Source organism: Aspergillus uvarum (assembly GCF_003184745.1).
Source record: "Aspergillus uvarum CBS 121591 unplaced genomic scaffold BO82scaffold_8, whole genome shotgun sequence".
NCBI classification, from domain to species: domain Eukaryota; kingdom Fungi; phylum Ascomycota; class Eurotiomycetes; order Eurotiales; family Aspergillaceae; genus Aspergillus; species Aspergillus uvarum.
In genome coordinates, this window is record NW_020291305.1 from 193,104 (window position 1) to 210,539 (window position 17,436).

Here is a 17,436-nt window from a genome sequence, read left to right on the forward strand (position 1 = left end):
CAGTTCGCATCCCACTTGCCCCTTACATCCCCCCTACCTGAGCCATCATTACAACTTAAAAGCCTAAATTCCCTGTTCGAGCACAATCTTTCTTCTCCCTCTTTTAGTCATTGCCACCTCTAAGTTGCATCTAAAAGCGCGCAAAACCTCGGCTTCTAACCCTAACCCAAACCCAAACCAAGGCTGCAAAATGACCGATTCGAGCAGCGTCACCGCGGCGTCCCTCGACGCGGACGAAACCATGCGGCAGGCCGTGGATCGGTTCGCACGCGCATGGCGGCCGCCAACCGGTGGTTCATCCAGAGCTGCATCGCGGAGATCGATGACGCCCGCGGCTTCGCGACGGAGAAGGAGAAGCTCCGGCGGATGAAGACGTGGCGCCACTTCGAGGACCTCGACCAGGACGGGGGCTCGAGCTTCCGCGCTTTGACTCGATCCCGGAGTTCCTTGACTGGTATGCAAGCTGGGCGGATCACTTGGATGCTCGCGCGATGCTCAGTCTCCGCCGGCATGCAGAAGGGTGTGAGACGGATTGCGAGTCCGATTGCGAGGACCACGAGCCGTTGTGTTGGGTTATCGTTGTTCTTTGGGGGGGAGCAACCCGTTGAGCAGATCCATGGCGCGCGGTGCTGCTTGCATATATCTGGTTAGGACTTGGTTTCCGGAAAATGCTTCAAGAGATTCAAGTTTCTGTCAAAACTTTCGGGTTAGAACATGAGAAGCATGAAGGAATATAGCATCGGGATTTGGGGACTGCCATGACACAGAGATAACCTCTTCAGACTAATCAGCTAATCAGCCGTACTATCCAGCACATTCTTCCATGATTCCAATGTTGTTCCCTGTGTTGTCGACCCGTTCGTCGCTCGGACCAGCAAATGGCAGTAGCATCTTCACTGACTGTGGAGGGGTGGCCATTATCTCTCGCGCATCGCAGAGCTGTCCTTTTGGTTCCTTTCTTTCACCAGCCCATATTTGGATGTATGGAGTATAGGACGACAGATGTAACGGAGATTGAGATGGAGTGGATGAGGAACCCCGAGAGGGGCGGCCACGAACGTTCTTATTGGCACAAAGGTAGGCCCTACTAACACCACTTGACCAAGAGTGGCTTTTCACCTCTTTGCCTTACAAAGGTTGCTTCGAGGGACGAGAATATGGTACGGTCAGCCTTCAATGCTTCTACAGTTTTACCAGCCGGCATTCAGCCCGATTCAAGAATGCTTTCGCTGCCCCGTAGCGGAGACAGTACGGCTTTGTGATTCTGCTCGAATCCTGGGATTTCCCCTCCTCGAAGTGTGGCTTTTTTCAGCTGTTTTGAGATGGACAATAAACAGATAAATATGTAGGTACTAGTGTGTAAGTGTTGCTTAAAAGCAAAGAGAGAGAGAGAGAGAGGTGTAAGAGTATTATAATTATTAAGGCCTTTATAGAATTCGAGTAAATAAGATAGTTGGTTGCTAGGGAAGCTGAAAATGGCTTCCCCTATACAGCTGCCAGAACCGAGGATGCCAACCACTCCTCCAACCCCCAAATCCCCTCCTAAGACCTAACCACCAACTCCGGATGCACGACCTCATCATAAGCCTCCCCAAACGCGCCTCTCTGCACCCCCCCGCGCGCCCACCCTCTCCACCCACGCCGCAAGCGCAGGCAACCTCGCCGACTCCTCCTCCTCCAGCCCAACACCCCGAAGATTCCGCACGCACGCCCACGCATTGATATCTGCGAGGGTATCCTTCCCTGTGCCCGGGCCCGCCAGATACTCCCTCGGTGGGGCGTCATCTGCATACCGCGCTGAGAGATGCGCTTCGAGGACGTGGTACACGCGGAGGTCGTCGTGGAACTTTTTCGCTGTGTCTGCATCAAATCATTAGAAGCCAAACCCCCCCCCCCCCACCAATATCCAAGGATCATGATGAAAGTAGAGACAGTCCCCATATATCCAAAAATCATCAAACGAAAGACAAAACTCACGCTCATCCTGGGTGCTGCCACCCCCCCTCCGCCGAAAATAATTCCACTGCCCCTGCACCGGCTGCCCCGACACAGCCCAGAAGACCGTCCACTGCAGCACCTGACTCTGCAGCAGGGGATGGGCGAAACCGAATTGCTGGGCACGATTCACGGTGTGGAAGAGATACAGCATAAATGCATGGCTTCTATATGATTGAGGGTGGTGGTGGAGATGAGAGGATGAGAACGTACTCGAATAAACTGGAAGTGACCAGGGTGCACATGCACAGCTCGGTTGCTGTCAGCGGCGCTAATGGCGTGCTTATTGGCATTATGATAGGATGGTATATCTAGAAGCAGGAGATGTCGACGCCAATTCTTAGCAGTTCTTCGCTATGGACCAACAAGGATACAGAAAAATCTATGTACGAAGGACTACTGTGACCAACATGGAAACCTCAGTACCCTCTAACCACAGCATCATAGCCTCCAGTACTCCACATCGACCTCCAGACCAACAACATCAACTAGTCAATCAGGAAGCACCTATCCATAAACCAACAACTGCCAATCATCCTACCAACTCACCCTACCCTCAGACCAGAACCACCATAAAACCGAGTACGGCCTGCAGTTGCCGTGGACAGGTATAAACCACATACGATACCCCGGCGAATCTCCGTGGCGCGACGGAGGTTTATAAGTAGTTAGTTGTAGTTTACTTACGGGTCGATGCAGTGTTGCTCATCTGGGCTTGATTGGGCCACTCCCGAGATACATCCCGATTGGCCTGATCCGATAGAACTGGACTTAGGTCACCAATAATCCATGCGCAGATGTAGTTCGAGGTTGCTTTATACTTCATATTTCTACCGGAGCGTATGAGCTAGGGGCGATTAGAGTATGTCCATATCAACATTATTTGGTAGTTGGCACCAATTCTCTCCTACGATTCAGCTACAATCATGAAAAACCCAAGGGAAAATCCATATTGCAACAACAGAAACAAACGCTATGGAACACAATGTGGTATGAAAATCCGCCTCCCCACTACCCGATATCGAGCCTGGTCAACAAGCAATGAATATCAGGAGAAAGAAGATTTGCCGTTCATACCTCCCATACCACAACAATCCGTCAGCTCAATATTAAACATGCTTTACCGGTAGTACGAAGCAGGGTTGGACACGTCGGTTTGCGAGGGGCTGTATGCCTGGTAAGAGCCTGCGCCGGGGGTCAGAGAAGGGTAGGGTGTGGGTGTGGATGCTGTGCCTGGCACTGGCGGAGGCTGGTGCATCGGAGCTGGTTGATGGGTGGGGTAGGGGGGCTGTGCTTGGTGGTGGGGGGCGCTGGCCCCGGCTGGAGGTCGGTTGGCGTCTTCAGGAGGGTAGGAAGATGGTGGGAATTCCGGCTGCTGCGGTTGTTGCTGAGCCGGGAAAGGTGGCTGTGCTGAAGATGGCGGTAGGACTTGTCCGGGATACTGGGGGCGATGTTCGACAGGAGAGTCGTAGACAGAGGTACCTAGTTCTTGCGGGTTGTCATATGTCGACTCGGGACGGTGGTGTGTGGGCTGATAGAACTCGTTCGAGGACTGGCGCTGCTGTTGCTGATACGGGGCGCCTGCTGGAGGTGTGACTCGCGGATCAGGAGATTGCGAAGTGGGAGGGTACGCGTGAGCTTGTTCTCCTCCATAGTAAGGGGTAGGGGTGGACTGCGCAGGCTGGGCTTCTGTTCTCATGTTAGATGACGGGATCACCCTAAGGGAACAATATTAGGCGAACCTGAAGGACGAGGACTGAAGTATCGTTGAGGATCAGCCTGGGGCGGGGCTTGCGGATATCCTGCTGGAGCCGGGTAACCGTAAGGAGTTTGAGCCGGCCGTCCATACTGGGGTTGTGCAGGGTGGGACATTGACGCCTCCAAGAGCGACTCGTAGTCTCGGCGGGCTTTGATGAACTTCTCATTGAGCTGCGTAAACTCATCTATAGTACAATCAGCAAATGTAAGTCCCCAATACGCAGTATAAGAACACCTACCCTTCTTTTGAGAGTATTTGCCAATGAGCTCAATCAACTTCGGCCGGATGGCCAAGGTCGAGTGATACAGAGTCGTGATTTCCTCATTGTCCTGCACATTGAGCTCGGAACTGCGAGTGCTCAGAAGTGTGAGAAGCTTCTCGACGTTCTTGATCTGCCCGAAGACCTCCCCCTCCATCTGAGCTTCCCGCTGCAGCTCCTCAACCGTAGGGTCGGGCAACTTCTCGACATAGTTGAGAGGGAAGATACCCGTCTGGCCCCTCAGGGAACCCTTCCACCAATCCTTGTAGACCGATTCCAGAACAGCAATAACATCTCCCTTGCGGAACTGCAATTCACCGGGCTCGGAGGGCTGGAAATCAAATAGTGCCCGCACCCGCGACACCGTGGCCGCGGAGGTTCCGGAGGGAACAGGCTGGGCTGGTGCGGCCACCGGAGACTCACTGACGGGTGCTGCGGCACTGGAGCTGCCGGCTTGCGGCTGGGCCTGAGGAGCCGCGGAGGGCTTCTCCCTGATCGAGAGCGCAAGCGCCATCTGTAACTCCTCTTCTTCCTTCTGGCGATCTTGGTCGGTGATTTCTCGCTTGCCTGGTTTCGAAGGAGGTTGCAAGTTTGGATCTAGAGCCAGAGCTAATATAAGCCTCCAAGTCACCACGAATAGCTCATTTTCCCTCCTCACTTACTCTGAGTCTTCAGCTTCATGTACGCCTGCTCCATGATCCCAAAATCGGGGTTACTAGCAAACATCTCCGTCCATTCGTGCATGCGCTCCAGGATCTTAGCTTTGACCTGTTGATGTGTGTTCTGCCGGGCGCGCCAAACTCATCAGTAATTTTTCCCAGCGATACACAACAACCAGCAATGCACTCACCCGATCGCCAGCCAGACGCAAAAGGGCATCCGTGAAGCTTCTCGACGCCAGTTCACGGTGAATCTTCGGCCCACAGTTCTGCGCTAAAGCATTCGCCAACTAAAGTTCGAGCAACACAAGCGTCAGCACTGTATACCCCAATTGACCAAAACCACCCCCCCAACTCAGCAAATTAGAATCGCGAACCTCCAAAGTATACAGCTGCACATTGGCATTCCTATGCGCAAGCCTCTTGATCAAGGCGGCCACGGCATCCTTCGCACTAAACAGTCACCCAATCCCACTCGTCAGCGTCAACCCCTGACATCGAGGAATCTGCGAGCACAACAGAGACAAAAAAAGCGGAAGCCATACCCGGACTCCTCCGCAGCAACCTTGTCACAAACATCCTATGCGCCAGATTTGTCAGAAACCCTTCCCCTGAGGCAAAATTAACCTAGCACGTTGCCGGAGAAAAGCGTACCAGAATATACTCCCAGTTCTCGGCGGTCAAATTCTCGTCGGTCGCCTTGGCTATTGCGGGAAGTTGTATACGTCAGCGACAATCGATCAGATTATCACATAAAGCATGTGTTGTAATGAAAGGCACAAGCTGGAGTGAATCGGATAGGATATTACTGACCGACTGCATCGTCAAATGCGTTCTGCTGCGCGCGAAACATCTTTAGTGCTGTGCCTCAGAGCACCAGGGTGAGGCGATCGGAGAGAGGTAGGAAAGGTGGCGGGGATGCGCCGTTCGAGTAGCGAGTGGAGGAGGGTATGAGGGCAGCACTTGCGCCACTGGGAAACGATATGAATTGAATGGAGGAGTGGTGGTGGACGTAGTGTCAAGGAAATGACTCGTGGTTTTGGTGGAGTGAGTGAGTGAGTGGCTTTGCTTCGTTGCTGGAGTCCGACTACCCAATTGCGGGGAGGTACAGCCTCGATGATGCAGTTGCGGAAGTGTTGTAAATAGGCACTAGGTATGAATTAGGAGGTGAGGAGAAAGGGGTAGCAGTGGTTGGAGTCAGGAGGTGTAGTAGATATATCAACACTGCAAGTATGAGCACTGTGAGTAATTATAAACACAAACACCACAGTGAGGCGGGCAAGACAAGAACGGGGGGAACAAAGTGAGAAAGAAGCACGAAGGCTGCAACCTGATGAATGCTCAGCAGGTGACGATGGATCGCGGCAGCCCTCAGGCGGAGGGTGGTCGCCTAATCTGGTCTAGCGCAGTTCTGGGACTGCCCTGAGCTCCCGATGACGATATCAGCTATGCTGGCTGCATTCTAACTACATCCAGTACGAAGTACGAACAGACTGGACAAACACCCTCAGTCCACAAATGGCACTGGATTCTATGAACACAACCCATTATTCTTCTCCCCAAATAGAACGGCAAAAAATGCCGTAGAAAGATATCTCGGGTTTCCGAGGGTAATATGGCTGGGAAGCCAGCCGAAGCAGCAGTAGGGACTGTCGCTATCTGAACAGAATCACAAAGCTGATCAAACAAATCGAATCAAGTTCATGCTTTTGTTCTTTTGTCATGCAAGGAAAAATGCCACAAAATGCCTCATAAATCATCACCGGTCGGAGCGAAAGCAAGAAAACCCCAAGGGCAACAGCGCATCGATATGGATATGGAAACGGGGGAAGGCGCTTCAAGTACATGGTACATGCAAGCGCAGACTTGTCACTCGTAATGTGGCACAACAACAGAGATCGACTCGAACCGTAGTTGAAGCAACCCGGTACGTTCACTAGTATGATTTCGCACAAGGACAAATGCCGGAAGTAGAGAAATTTACAACCATTTTTCCACCTTTCCACAGACTGACCTGGGAAGACCAGCCATGCCCGTCGAGATACAGTGTGCATGTGTTCGATTGGCGAGGGCTCCAGACCTCCAGCCCCACAAGCACCGCAACAAAAGGTAAGATGAAAGGAAGGTCATCACATGAAGAATCCATCGCCGTCTAGATAATCAAGGGAAATCCGCAGGAAGAAACAGAGAAGGGTGAACAAGACGTTGGTCATTATGCGATGCCAGCATAAGATGTCCAGCAAATATGAAAACATCGGGAGTCATGGGTATCTGAGAGAGAGAAGACAGAAGATATCGACGTATATAGTAACAACAGTGGAAAGTCACGGTACCTAGGCACCCCCCTTTTGAGCCTTTTCTTGCGCTCTGTTGGCCCGCGCGGCCTTCACAAGCGGCGATAGATGTGAAAGAGGGGCGCAGAGAGACATGAACGGATGCTGACACTCAATTAGCAAGGGGCTCAACCAGCCAAAAGGAAACAGTCGACATACCTTGAGCAGGTCATGAGCAGACGCTCTCTTCTCGGGGTCCACCTTGAGGGCGAGGTGCAGGAAGTCCCGGAAAACAGGAGACAGGTTGTGTTCGTCCTTGATCGTGGGCGTTCCGTTGGTTGCGATCAAGTACAGCGCCCGCAGCGGCGACTCGGTCAAATAAGGGGGCTCGCCCTCAATCATCTCAATTGCCATGATTCCGAGACTCCAGATATCGACCTTGCGGCCATACTCCTTTCGGGTAACGACTTCGGGTGCCATCCAGTACGGCGTACCCACCATAGTGTTTCGCTTGTTATGCGAATCGTTGATCTGGGCACAGAAACCAAAATCGGCTAGAAGTGATGTTAGACAGATCGTCCGGGCCACGCCCAGCATGGAAGAGACAACTTACTCAATTTAATGTTGCCATCCAGAGATAGAAGGATGTTGTCCGACTTGATATCACGGTGAATGACACCTTTCGAGTGAAGATGCTGCAGACCACTCAGAGTCTTAAAGGTGTCAGCCTTTTGAAACAAGAGACTAACAACAAATGATGTAGCTTACCTCTCTGCAAACGGCGGCAATCTGCCCTTCACTCATGATGTTGAATGTGACCACATCGGTCAAACTGCCACCTTCCATATATTCCATCACCACCCATAGATCCAGACCGTGAAGGTAGCTGTCCAGGAAGTTGACGATGTTCTTGTGCTTGCTGTCCTTCATGACCAAGATCTCGTTGATGATAAGATCTTTCTTGGGCTGCAAGTCGAGATTCATCTGCTTGATAGCGACACAACTATTGGAGTTATTCTCATACGCAGTATAAACGCCGCCCGATGCTCCCTGACCAATCTTGTTAAGGTGGTGGTAAAGCTTAGTCGGGTCGCCGGGCGTGCAAATCGCGAGTAGTCGTTGTCTAACGTCCATGATGTTACTCTGGCGGGCCCGTTGCCGCGGACGAGCGGCGGGGGCGGCGCCGGCGGCGGCAGCAGCAGCAGCAGCCGCAGCCGGAGCAGCGCGTGCCTGCTGAATCGAAGCAGATGTCTCTTCCACGGGACTGATGTGCTGAGGAGGTGCTTGCTGCGACGCTTGCTTCTGAGCAGCCTGCTGCTGACGCTGACTGCGGCTCCGCTCAAGTTGTTTGCTGACAATCGCCTGCTGGGCTGCAGCCATCGCTTGCTCCTGTTGCTGCTGATACTGAGCCGGAGATGGCGCCGTCCAGGGCACGGGCGTACCATTTGCCTTGGAGTTGGATCTGCTGAGCGGGTGTTGTTCCTTGGGTAGAGGCTCTGCCTCTGGAATTGGGGGTGTGGCATAGGCCTGAGCATAAGCATCCTGAGCTGCTCGGACCGGTGCTGCAGCGTAGGTAGCTGCGGAAGGCGGTTGCGGAGCGGGGCGAGCTGGGGTGACGGCGCCTGCGCCCGGGGGCTTTGGCGGGGCCCGGTTGGGAACGAATCCACCCACCGGTGGTGACATAGCTTGGCCTGCTGCAGGAGTACCGCGAGGAATTGGGGGCGGCGCTCGGGGGTTCTCAAAGCTGCCTTCATGGTTTTGAGGGAATCGAGGGCTGGTTGGGGGCGAGACTCGCTGCGCGCCAGGACCATAGGAACCCGTGCCGGAGGCCGGACTGGCCGCTGACTGGGGTTGCGGGTATGCATGGTCAAACTTGTGCCAAACCTCATCATCACCCCGGGCATTCTTCTCGTAGAATCTCATGATATCGACCATGGTCTGGGGGTGCTCTTCCTGCTCCTTCTTGGAGATACCGCTTTCCTGTAATAATCGTTGCCATTCTTTCGGAAGACCAGTGAACTGGCCGGTCTGGTTATCGTAGCCGACATGAGTGACGTGGACGGGGTTCTCCGGAGCGGAGATCTTGATGCCTCGGGGAGAACCGAGCATACTGTTGACAAAGCTGGAAAAACTGCTCTTCTTGCTTCTGCCTGCGAATGGCCTGGTCGTTGTGTTACCCTCGTCGGAGAGACGCTTCGGATTTACCGAGCGGTCATTGTCGGTCGCCCTGTGCACAAACGTCTCCATTCGGCTCTGCAAGGTAGCCAGGCTAGCCGACTGTCTCAATCCTCGGGTTTCAGGGCTTGTGGCCGACCGCAAAGTCGGGGGCTTTTCGGGCACGGGATCAGACTCAGTCGAATTCTCTTTCAAAGAGCTGAGCATGCCCCGACTATCAAACGGGGTGCCAATCAGTTCATCTGAGCTCTGCTCACTGAGAGAAAATCGGCCGGCGGGGGGAGGGCGGGATTTGAAGGAATTATTGCTGGTCGGAAAATAGCCCGACTCGTTGCCAGAGTGTGCTGGAGACGGATTGCCGCTGTTCTGCTCGAGGGAGGATGAGGATGATCCGTATGCGTTCGATCTCGTCCGAGTGTGCTCTCGACCTCCAGCAGCGGCAGCGGAACGAGGGTAAACGGGGGCTGAGGGGTGACGTTTAAGGGAGGTGTTGCTCTGCTGACTCTTTAAGATGCGGGACGTGAAGCTCGGAGGGTCTTTGTGAAGCTTGCTTGACGACCGTCGGAATTTTAGGGAAGAGAAACTATCGTGATTCATGACGTGCGGTTTAGGGGGGAGGGGGGGAGGGGAGAGGTGGAGTGACAGTTCGAGCGACTGGTGGCAGCAGGGTTGAACGATCAAGACTGAGGTTTGATTGGAGGGAGAGGGGAAGCCACTGAGTGAGGCGGTGCGCACTGTGCTTCTTCACTACCGGTCACCTTTGGTTGACGATAGGTGTCGAATGGGGACTGCTGGCGGGGAGGGGAGGGGTGGGTGCAATGCTGCACGGTCAGATCGATAGCCCCAACGGGGAGGAGGGGGGAAGTGAAATCTGATGGAGCAGCGACGGAGGAATCGGATATGTGAGAGGGATCCAGAATACTTGGACAGACGCAAGGGAGGGCGCGAAAGAAGCTGCCGCGGGCTACCGTCAACCAGTAGTTAGCACGTGGAGAGCATTAGGCGGTGACTGAGGTTGACTGACCTGACCTGTCTTGTCTCTGTGTCGGTTTCTGTCTGACTTGTCGGTGTTGGTGGTAACGGGTAAAAGGGGAGAAGGGGGGGGGAGGAACAGACAGCGCAGACAAAAGAGAAAGTACTGTAGGTTTGGTATGGTAACAGAAACAGAACCCTCACAGTAGAATAATTCACTAAAAAATAGGAAAATTAAAAACAGCAACAAAATGTCAGTGATGGAATTTATTTTCTGGTGAATGTAGGATGCACTGCAGATAACCGACAGCTCAGCACACAGATCTGCAACACCAAGAAAGTAATAACATAACAGTCACCGAGAAGGACGGCCAGCGATGACGGTGGGAGAGAGAGGAAGAGGAGGGGGGGTTGGGGGGGTTAGAGGGGGGGAGTACGGAGGACTAGACTGAATGGTGGAGTGAGGTGAGGGAAGCAAGCGATTGATTATTGAAGCGAGTGCTAAAACGGCCCGTCATTCTGTATTATTTTTACAACAACGGGTCCAGCCACAGACGGCAGCGGCTGGTATCAAAAACTACTTACGGAGTAGACAAGGTACCTAGTAGTAGTAAGTGTACTCCTTAGTGATCGGGCGGTCAACATTCCAATCATAATCCCAGCGCCTTGGGAGACAAACTGCCAGCCTATAGGCTTCTTGTTTGTTGTCCCTTGTCCAACCCATACAACTGCTGGGAGACTATCTCCTATCAATCACAGCAAGCAATGACGGTTGTCTAAAAGGGGATGTCGGTCGGTATACTGTAGTGCCCAGTGCACTACTGCCAGTACAATCTGTAGTTACATACATACAATACTGGCCGGTACTTTTGTTATCCCCATAAAAAGGCGTACATCATCTGTCTCAGACTCAGATATACTGTGTAGTGTGTAGTGTGTAGTGAACAGTGCATCCGAACGGGCAACCAGAGAATGAAAAAAAAAAAAATTCTAGACACGTCCTTCAACCCCAGTTGCAGGTTGAGATGTGGAGCGCGAACTGATTGATGCTCTTTCTTTTTGGTACAACTCCACTCCTTCCGTCACTTTGGACGAGAAAAAGGCCCAGGAGGGTAGGTATGGCGTCCCTACGATTCAGGGAGTCAAAGGTCTCGACTGTGGTCTTAATCATTTCTGGTTCTGGGTTTCCCGTCCGGCGACTAAGAACAAATTAGCATCATCATAATTAAGTAGGTCAGATAGATTAAATGTCTGAGCTGCCCCGGACTTCGGCGATTCACTGGGAGCAACAAGAATAACATTCGGTGGAAAGTGGGAAGTTTGCAGGATCAAGGATGATTGATGATAATAACGAGAAGAATAATATGATACGGACCTTAATTACCTACAGGATGGAACGGTTTAGTGGCGCGCTAGGAAGGCGGGGCACAAATCAGTTCCAGTCCAACCAAATTGTGTGCCCAACACAAATCTGCCCTTAATACCGTCCACTATTATTGTTCCATGCCGCAGTGGATACCGTTTCCCCTTCGACCTCGACGCCCACCGATATTACATTACTTACTATTGATTGGGAGGCAGGCAGCATAGCGTCATCGCTTGGAGAATCAAGCTAGTATCAACGTCTTTCGAGGTTGCTCCCCAACCATATGGATTCAGTTGCTCGGTGACATGAGTGAGCACTGAGCGAGCACTGAGCTCATGGGGAAGACGGCGACAGGGAAGTTCTACTTCCGATCTGATGAATTCCTGCAGGTACTGTGCGTGAATTCGAGGAGGGTGTGCCTCGATCATACTCGTACCAACACGACACACATACACACCACGTCCAGTCGGAAATCCCATTTTCGACCACTTTCCGACCGCCCCCCACCCCTGCACCTGCAGCAAAAGACTTGTTCTGTTTCCAGATCAGAGAGAGTTACACATCTGTTTCCGGGCTGCCGCTGCTGCCCCTTTGATGCGCACCGATCTCAATCTTTATGAGGGAAAAGAAAAAGGAGAATGAGTGGGCTGAGGGCAGATCATATATGACCGATCATCATTCAACTGACTGTTCGACCAACCACGAGAAAAGAAAAAAGTCCCGAGAACCCTTGCTAAGGGGTGGCTGGAAGAATCGAAGTATAGAAGATTGTTCTATAGCGATGGACGGACGACGATCTCTAGAGCCTCGTTTCGCAAAAAGGACATGGGTAGTAGTCACCACAATAGAGGACCGTATAATCACGCCCCGCGACGGAGCTCCTCTAGTCATTTCGATATATCACGGCTAGAACCTATATGTGAAACTTGGCTGATTTCATCCATCGACCAGTCTCATTTAAACTTTTGGTCGGGGGCGGGGACCGGGAAATCCCGTCCTATGCCCTCCTCTGCAACAAAATGACGTCTAAGTGCCCTTGAAGCCAGTTTTTTTTTTTTTTTTTTGAATGTTGTCCATAAGCTATCGGCTCTTGCGATCGGATGGGTGGGTGGGTTGGCTCTCGTTACTCGGTACTAAGATCTTGATACAATGGAAGGGGCGCTTACGCTGTAGACCGTCGATGCCTGGCACTTGTATTCCGTACTTCAACCCGCCCTTACCCCTGGGAACTCGATGGCAGAGTCGAATCGACCTATGTCCAATAGAAGCTGCAGTATTTCGCAGATTATTGATTGAATAAAGTGTCACATCATACTGACCGGAGCAGAAGCGGCATAAACCTTTTTGCTGATGGAATCAAGATCTAGCGATAACAGAAGGCGTCTATCGAGATTGGGAGTCGTCGATCCTGCGAGATACTCTGCCGGTAGTGTCCATCAGGGACAGCTTGGTAGGTTGCAGGCAGCCGTGGTTATAGACCCGAACTTTTGAAGTCGACCTACCGCTGAAAGTATTAATCCAGCGGGGGTTGGTTGGTTGCTCGATGTATAGGGTAGGGTAGGACATATTGTTCTTCCAAGAAAGCTTCAGTGGTCGAAGTGCTAATTCCATACCTGATGTCAGGTATCAGTGCTATGAGTATGCACTGTGGTACTGTTGTGGTCTTGGAGTTAGGGTCTAGAACTTAGGCCTCATCCAGGTACTGTACTGTACCTGGACTGCCGGTTGGAGGTCAGGCTTTCCTTTTTGAGAGCTTGGAGCCGGTAGGTAGTTACAGGTACTCAGTGCTGTTGGCTGTTGAGCACTAGTAGCCCTACTTTCTGTTGCACCTGGCGTATTACGGCCACAGATGAGTGCTCAAAATGCGTCGAGTCGAACATGTCCGTCTGCATGGTGTATAGCATAAAAGTCCACCTCGACAGCCTCCTTCGGATCATCTGTATCCGTCCTACGGATACACCTACCCCTCCACCCACCAACCAGCGAAACCAACCCAACATCAATAACCAATTGCGTGCAGTAGTCCAGTATTTTCACGATCCGGGTATATAGCTGTATGATCTCCATGTCCAATAACTGTCTCAGGCAACTCAACCAATCCCCCTTCTTCGATCTACCAACTCCAAGTGGATAACGTTCCCCAGGCTCGGCCCGAGTACGGTACATCCTGAATCCCACGGGGCACATCAGAGACGGGATCGCCATTCCCTGATTATCATGATTGACACCGTCAGACGGGCCCCATGTTTCTGTTGCCACTTGTGCAGAGCGGAGTCGGCGATCAGGCTTCAAAGCACCTTTACCAACAACCGCGCCGTTTTCATGATGCACGTCTTCACATGCGTAGGTTAGCTTCAGCGGGTCTTTCTCTGGTCAATGGGTAGGTAAATATGATGCTTCGCGTTTAGCAATATCTCATGCATAACATGCGACACCGGTACTTTGTCCTCGACGGTATATTATGCTGCGTGGTATTCTCCAATCCAGCTTTGTGCTCAAGAACTAATCATCTACTCACGAGAGCTTCATCGATGTCATGGTCGACCCCGACAGCCACAGTCGGAAATTGATAGAAAACTTCATCTCCCCAAGAGAGCCGGTTTGGGGGCGGGGGAGAGAATCGACTTGCGTGGCTGTCGCCGGATGTAAGGTACATACTTGCATTCACTGTGCGGGAAGTAGAACCAAGCTTTGTGGGATGTTGGCCACCTGCAAGTAGGGCTTACCTACCGTCCGCTGCCTCCCGGGAAGCGAGGGGCTAAGGGTTGGCATGTCGGGTTCTACTGTACGTAACATCCGGCACGGTATAAGCTTGAGGGGGCTGGCGACTTGTACCTGCGGGAATTGGAGAGTTCCATTTCTGCCTTGCGTCTTTTGGTTGCATGCATGTAGGTATGCGAGTTGTTGTATTTGATGGATGGAGTTTGAGGGTAGAGAAGGGTTCTCAGTGAAAGAATGCGTGGTAAGTATATTTATTCCTATTAAAGTGTCCCAAAGACTGTCTTGGGCATTAATTCTTCGTTATATATGTATGTATGGAGATGAAAGGAATATCTCTCAACAGATCCAAACCCAAACAAACTCAATCCCATGGCGAAAAGTCTTCACCGCCCGACATATTTCAGTTCGAGCCATCTCAGTGGGATGAAGGAGATGGTGGTGAAGACCAGCGCCAGCTCGTTGGCGATATCACCGCCGTCCTCGCCGATCAGCTTCGCCAGGGCGCCGATGTAGTAGGTCTCATCCATGCCGACGATCCAGCCCGCGGCGCCGCAGAGGAAGGAGGTCAGGCCGGCGAAGCCAATGGGCATCCGGGAGGGGGTGTCCCAGGCGTCGAGGTCGTAGTTGGCCAGGTTGCCGCCGCGGAAGAGGTAGTGTTCGCAGAACAGGATGACGAAGAAAGACGTGTTCCAGTAGCCCAGCAGCGAGAGGAAGTTGTTGAGCACAGTCAGCAGGTGGTCGCGACCGGCGATGCCGATGGCGATGATGCAGCCGAAGACGACCACCGTCCAGATGGTGCGGGGCACCTTTCGGAAGGGCGGGGCGAACAGTTGCGCGCTGATGGACGCAGCGTATATGTTGATGCAATTCATACCGACTGGAATGGAATCAGTATTAGGGTATTTTCTGGTGCATGTGATGGAGAAAGCTTACCATTCGCCAGCACCATCAGGACCAAGCAGAACTTCGCAAACTTCTTGGGATGAATAAGCTCCTGCAGCATGTAGCCGATACCGCCGTCATAGGCAGCGGCCCATTCCTCGTTTGTGTCCAGCGCCGAGGCAATGCATGCGCCCAGCAGCAGGCCAATGCAGGTCGGCAGGGAAATACCCAGGCTGGTGAAGAAGAAAACCTTGACCCGGGAGGTGTTGACCGGGTAGTGCACGTAGAAGTCGGATACGATGGAAGACCAGGAGGCACTGGATCCGTAGATGACACTGATCAGACTCAGGACTTGTCCGGACTTGGTCAATCCGGAGACTGTAGCGGGTTGAGCGAGGTTGGCATGGTTGCCCGACTGCCCATAGACGATCATGAAGATGATGAAGGCGATCAGCCACATCCACTGCTCGAGGCTCATCACCACTTTCAACCCGAAGAAGACGATGGCCAGACTGAGGCAGGCCACAATGATGACTCCCACGACGATCGAGATGTTGCCATCTGCGACGGCGACGAGAGCCTGGCCGGCGGTGATACAACTGACAGAGGACCAGCCTAGCTGTTCGATCACGTTCAGCGCGGCGATGATGGACGATGGGTAGAATCCCAGAGAGTATCTCGAGATGGCGACCTGGCGAAGACCAGTACCGGGACCCAAGGTAGCACACCAGCCCTATTGGAGAAAGACGTAAGCACTCTTGACTGCCTATCAAGAGAATGGTTTGCGAACCGTGATTGCCCCGCCCAGAAGTGTCGCGCAGATGATGATGGGGATGACCTGCCCCAAGCTGAGGCCAAACTCCCACCCCAGGAAACCCGTACTGAAACAGCTGAGGTTCATGGTCGCCGACGCCCAGATCAGGCCCATGGCCAGAGTGTTGGGAGGCTGCTTCTTCTCCGGCGTCACTCGCTCGATACTGTTGGACTCGATCCCCAACTTCTTATCCAACAGAGCCTCATAGTAAAGGATCTTAGGGAAGAACCCCGCGGGTTTCACCAGGGATTGCTCCTCCACCTCAGCTGTTGACAGCTTCGGCTCGACCTTGTGGCCCTCTTCCAGTGTGGGGTACTCCATCTTTTGGAGGCTTCTTCTTGCTGCTTGCTGCTTGCTGCTGCTTGGGGGACAGTTCGATCGCTCGCAGCAAGAGGAAGAAGGAAAGAAACTTTTTTTTTCTTCCCCAGAAAAATGCCAGGGCGTTATTTATACGTAGCACGGCTTATTCCGAAAAATTAATAAGAGAAACTGGTGTATGGCTTTCGGAGAGTCCCAAAAACTGCAGGCGGCGCTAGCCGAGGAATGGATGGGACTGTTTCGGGCTGCTTGGTTCGAGTCGGGACCTCCCAGGCACGCTTTATCTTCGCCTTCCAGAATCTATGGAATGTTATTTGTGGGACACGGGTTTTTCTCTTATCAGTTGGCGATAGTAGTAATTGCCCCCCCTCAGTCTAACCTCAAACCAGCAGAACCGCGGATCTCATGATAATTCTTAGGTGATAAGAAGAGATTCCGCCGGCTAAAATCTGTTGGACTTCCCGAGTCTAGGGTTGGGCAGCACGTGGCAAGATACCCTTCTTGTCTTGTTTGGTTCATGATGAAGCTGTCAAACCAGAGAGAAAAAATTTGAACAGTCAATCTTTGTCAATAATCAGTGCAGTGGCAGGCAGAGACAGTCTACCTGTCTGGGTTAAGGTTGCGATCCACATCGGCCCATGTGTCTCTCTGCAGCACGCTGGGAGCGAGTGGGTCGAGAAGTTTTCGACCTCGGTGTCCTTATAGAGCACCACCAGAACTCTGAATAGCGTTCAGTCTACTGTCAGCCTGTCTGATTTGTACCCTCTCCGCAAACATGCGTTCAAGAAGAGCATTGTGGTAGATAATCGTATCTACAGGAAGATCCTTTCGCGGCGGAAGGCAAATAGAGAGGAGGGGGAGCGGGAAAAAAAAAGTGCAACCTTATGATAAGCTTGTCTTGGCAGAAACTCCCGCAGTGACCCTCTGCTTGAGTGGCGATTGTCCAATCGCGCCCAGGCGATATCTGTCTCGGACTCTGGGTCAAACCCCGGCGGCCTATCGGACATCCCGTTCAATCTCACCTACAACAGAACTTGAGAGGATCTTGGCAGCAGCCATAGGATATGCTGTGACGCATGTCTGCATGAATCTTTCAAACAAAGGAATGGGAGCTGGGGGTAAATGGTGGTCGTTATCAACTACACTTCACCGGTGCGGAAGTAATGGCCGCCATATGAAAAGGCCATGCGCCGCATCCGAGACTGACACTCGAGGCCTATACCCTAAACCTCAACAGTGCAAG

General features: G+C 52.5%; 6 protein-coding genes across 6 annotated transcripts; 2 read left to right on the forward strand and 4 right to left on the reverse strand.

The window, feature by feature from the left end:
• Nucleotides 1–192: 192 nt before the first annotated feature.
• BO82DRAFT_429524 (uncharacterized protein) lies at nucleotides 193–651 on the forward strand (the record flags this gene model as incomplete). Its single annotated transcript, XM_025640544.1, has 1 exon — nucleotides 193–651. The coding sequence occupies exon 1, from the start codon at nucleotides 274–276 to the stop codon at nucleotides 649–651; it is 378 nt and encodes a 125-aa protein (XP_025495209.1). The 5' UTR covers nucleotides 193–273.
• A 928-nt stretch (nucleotides 652–1,579) lies between these two features.
• BO82DRAFT_389623 (uncharacterized protein) lies at nucleotides 1,580–2,288 on the reverse strand (the record flags this gene model as incomplete). The annotated part of the gene is made up of 3 exons (XM_025638464.1): nucleotides 1,580–1,860; nucleotides 1,978–2,162; nucleotides 2,209–2,288. The coding sequence occupies 3 exons, from the start codon at nucleotides 2,286–2,288 to the stop codon at nucleotides 1,580–1,582; spliced, it is 546 nt and encodes a 181-aa protein (XP_025495210.1).
• Nucleotides 2,289–2,360: 72 nt separating this feature from the next.
• BO82DRAFT_197840 (uncharacterized protein) lies at nucleotides 2,361–2,678 on the forward strand. Its single transcript, XM_025630572.1, has one exon. It carries the CDS (start codon nucleotides 2,406–2,408, stop codon nucleotides 2,607–2,609), a length of 204 nt encoding a protein of 67 aa, XP_025495211.1. The 5' UTR covers nucleotides 2,361–2,405; the 3' UTR covers nucleotides 2,610–2,678.
• Nucleotides 2,679–2,842: 164 nt separating this feature from the next.
• On the reverse strand, nucleotides 2,843–5,972 carry BO82DRAFT_351371 (ESCRT-0 subunit protein HSE1). Its single transcript, XM_025634406.1, has 9 exons — nucleotides 5,486–5,972; nucleotides 5,327–5,376; nucleotides 5,218–5,252; nucleotides 5,050–5,125; nucleotides 4,864–4,962; nucleotides 4,676–4,796; nucleotides 3,993–4,610; nucleotides 3,738–3,938; nucleotides 2,843–3,684 (listed from the first exon to the last, which is right to left on the reverse strand). The coding sequence occupies exons 1-9, from the start codon at nucleotides 5,523–5,525 to the stop codon at nucleotides 3,116–3,118; spliced, it is 1,809 nt and encodes a 602-aa protein (XP_025495212.1). The 5' UTR covers nucleotides 5,526–5,972; the 3' UTR covers nucleotides 2,843–3,115.
• A 1,033-nt stretch (nucleotides 5,973–7,005) lies between these two features.
• pakA (mitogen-activated protein kinase kinase kinase kinase STE20) lies at nucleotides 7,006–9,717 on the reverse strand (the record flags this gene model as incomplete). Its single annotated transcript, XM_025637295.1, has 4 exons — nucleotides 7,006–7,110; nucleotides 7,165–7,499; nucleotides 7,559–7,658; nucleotides 7,714–9,717. The coding sequence occupies 4 exons, from the start codon at nucleotides 9,715–9,717 to the stop codon at nucleotides 7,006–7,008; spliced, it is 2,544 nt and encodes an 847-aa protein (XP_025495213.1).
• A 4,719-nt stretch (nucleotides 9,718–14,436) lies between these two features.
• Nucleotides 14,437–16,017, reverse strand: BO82DRAFT_351375 (putative nucleoside transporter). Its single transcript, XM_025634407.1, has 3 exons — nucleotides 15,852–16,017; nucleotides 15,113–15,794; nucleotides 14,437–15,056 (listed from the first exon to the last, which is right to left on the reverse strand). Exons 1-3 carry the CDS (start codon nucleotides 15,987–15,989, stop codon nucleotides 14,563–14,565), a joined length of 1,314 nt encoding a protein of 437 aa, XP_025495214.1. The 5' UTR covers nucleotides 15,990–16,017; the 3' UTR covers nucleotides 14,437–14,562.
• Between the last annotated feature and the right edge of the window lie 1,419 nt (nucleotides 16,018–17,436).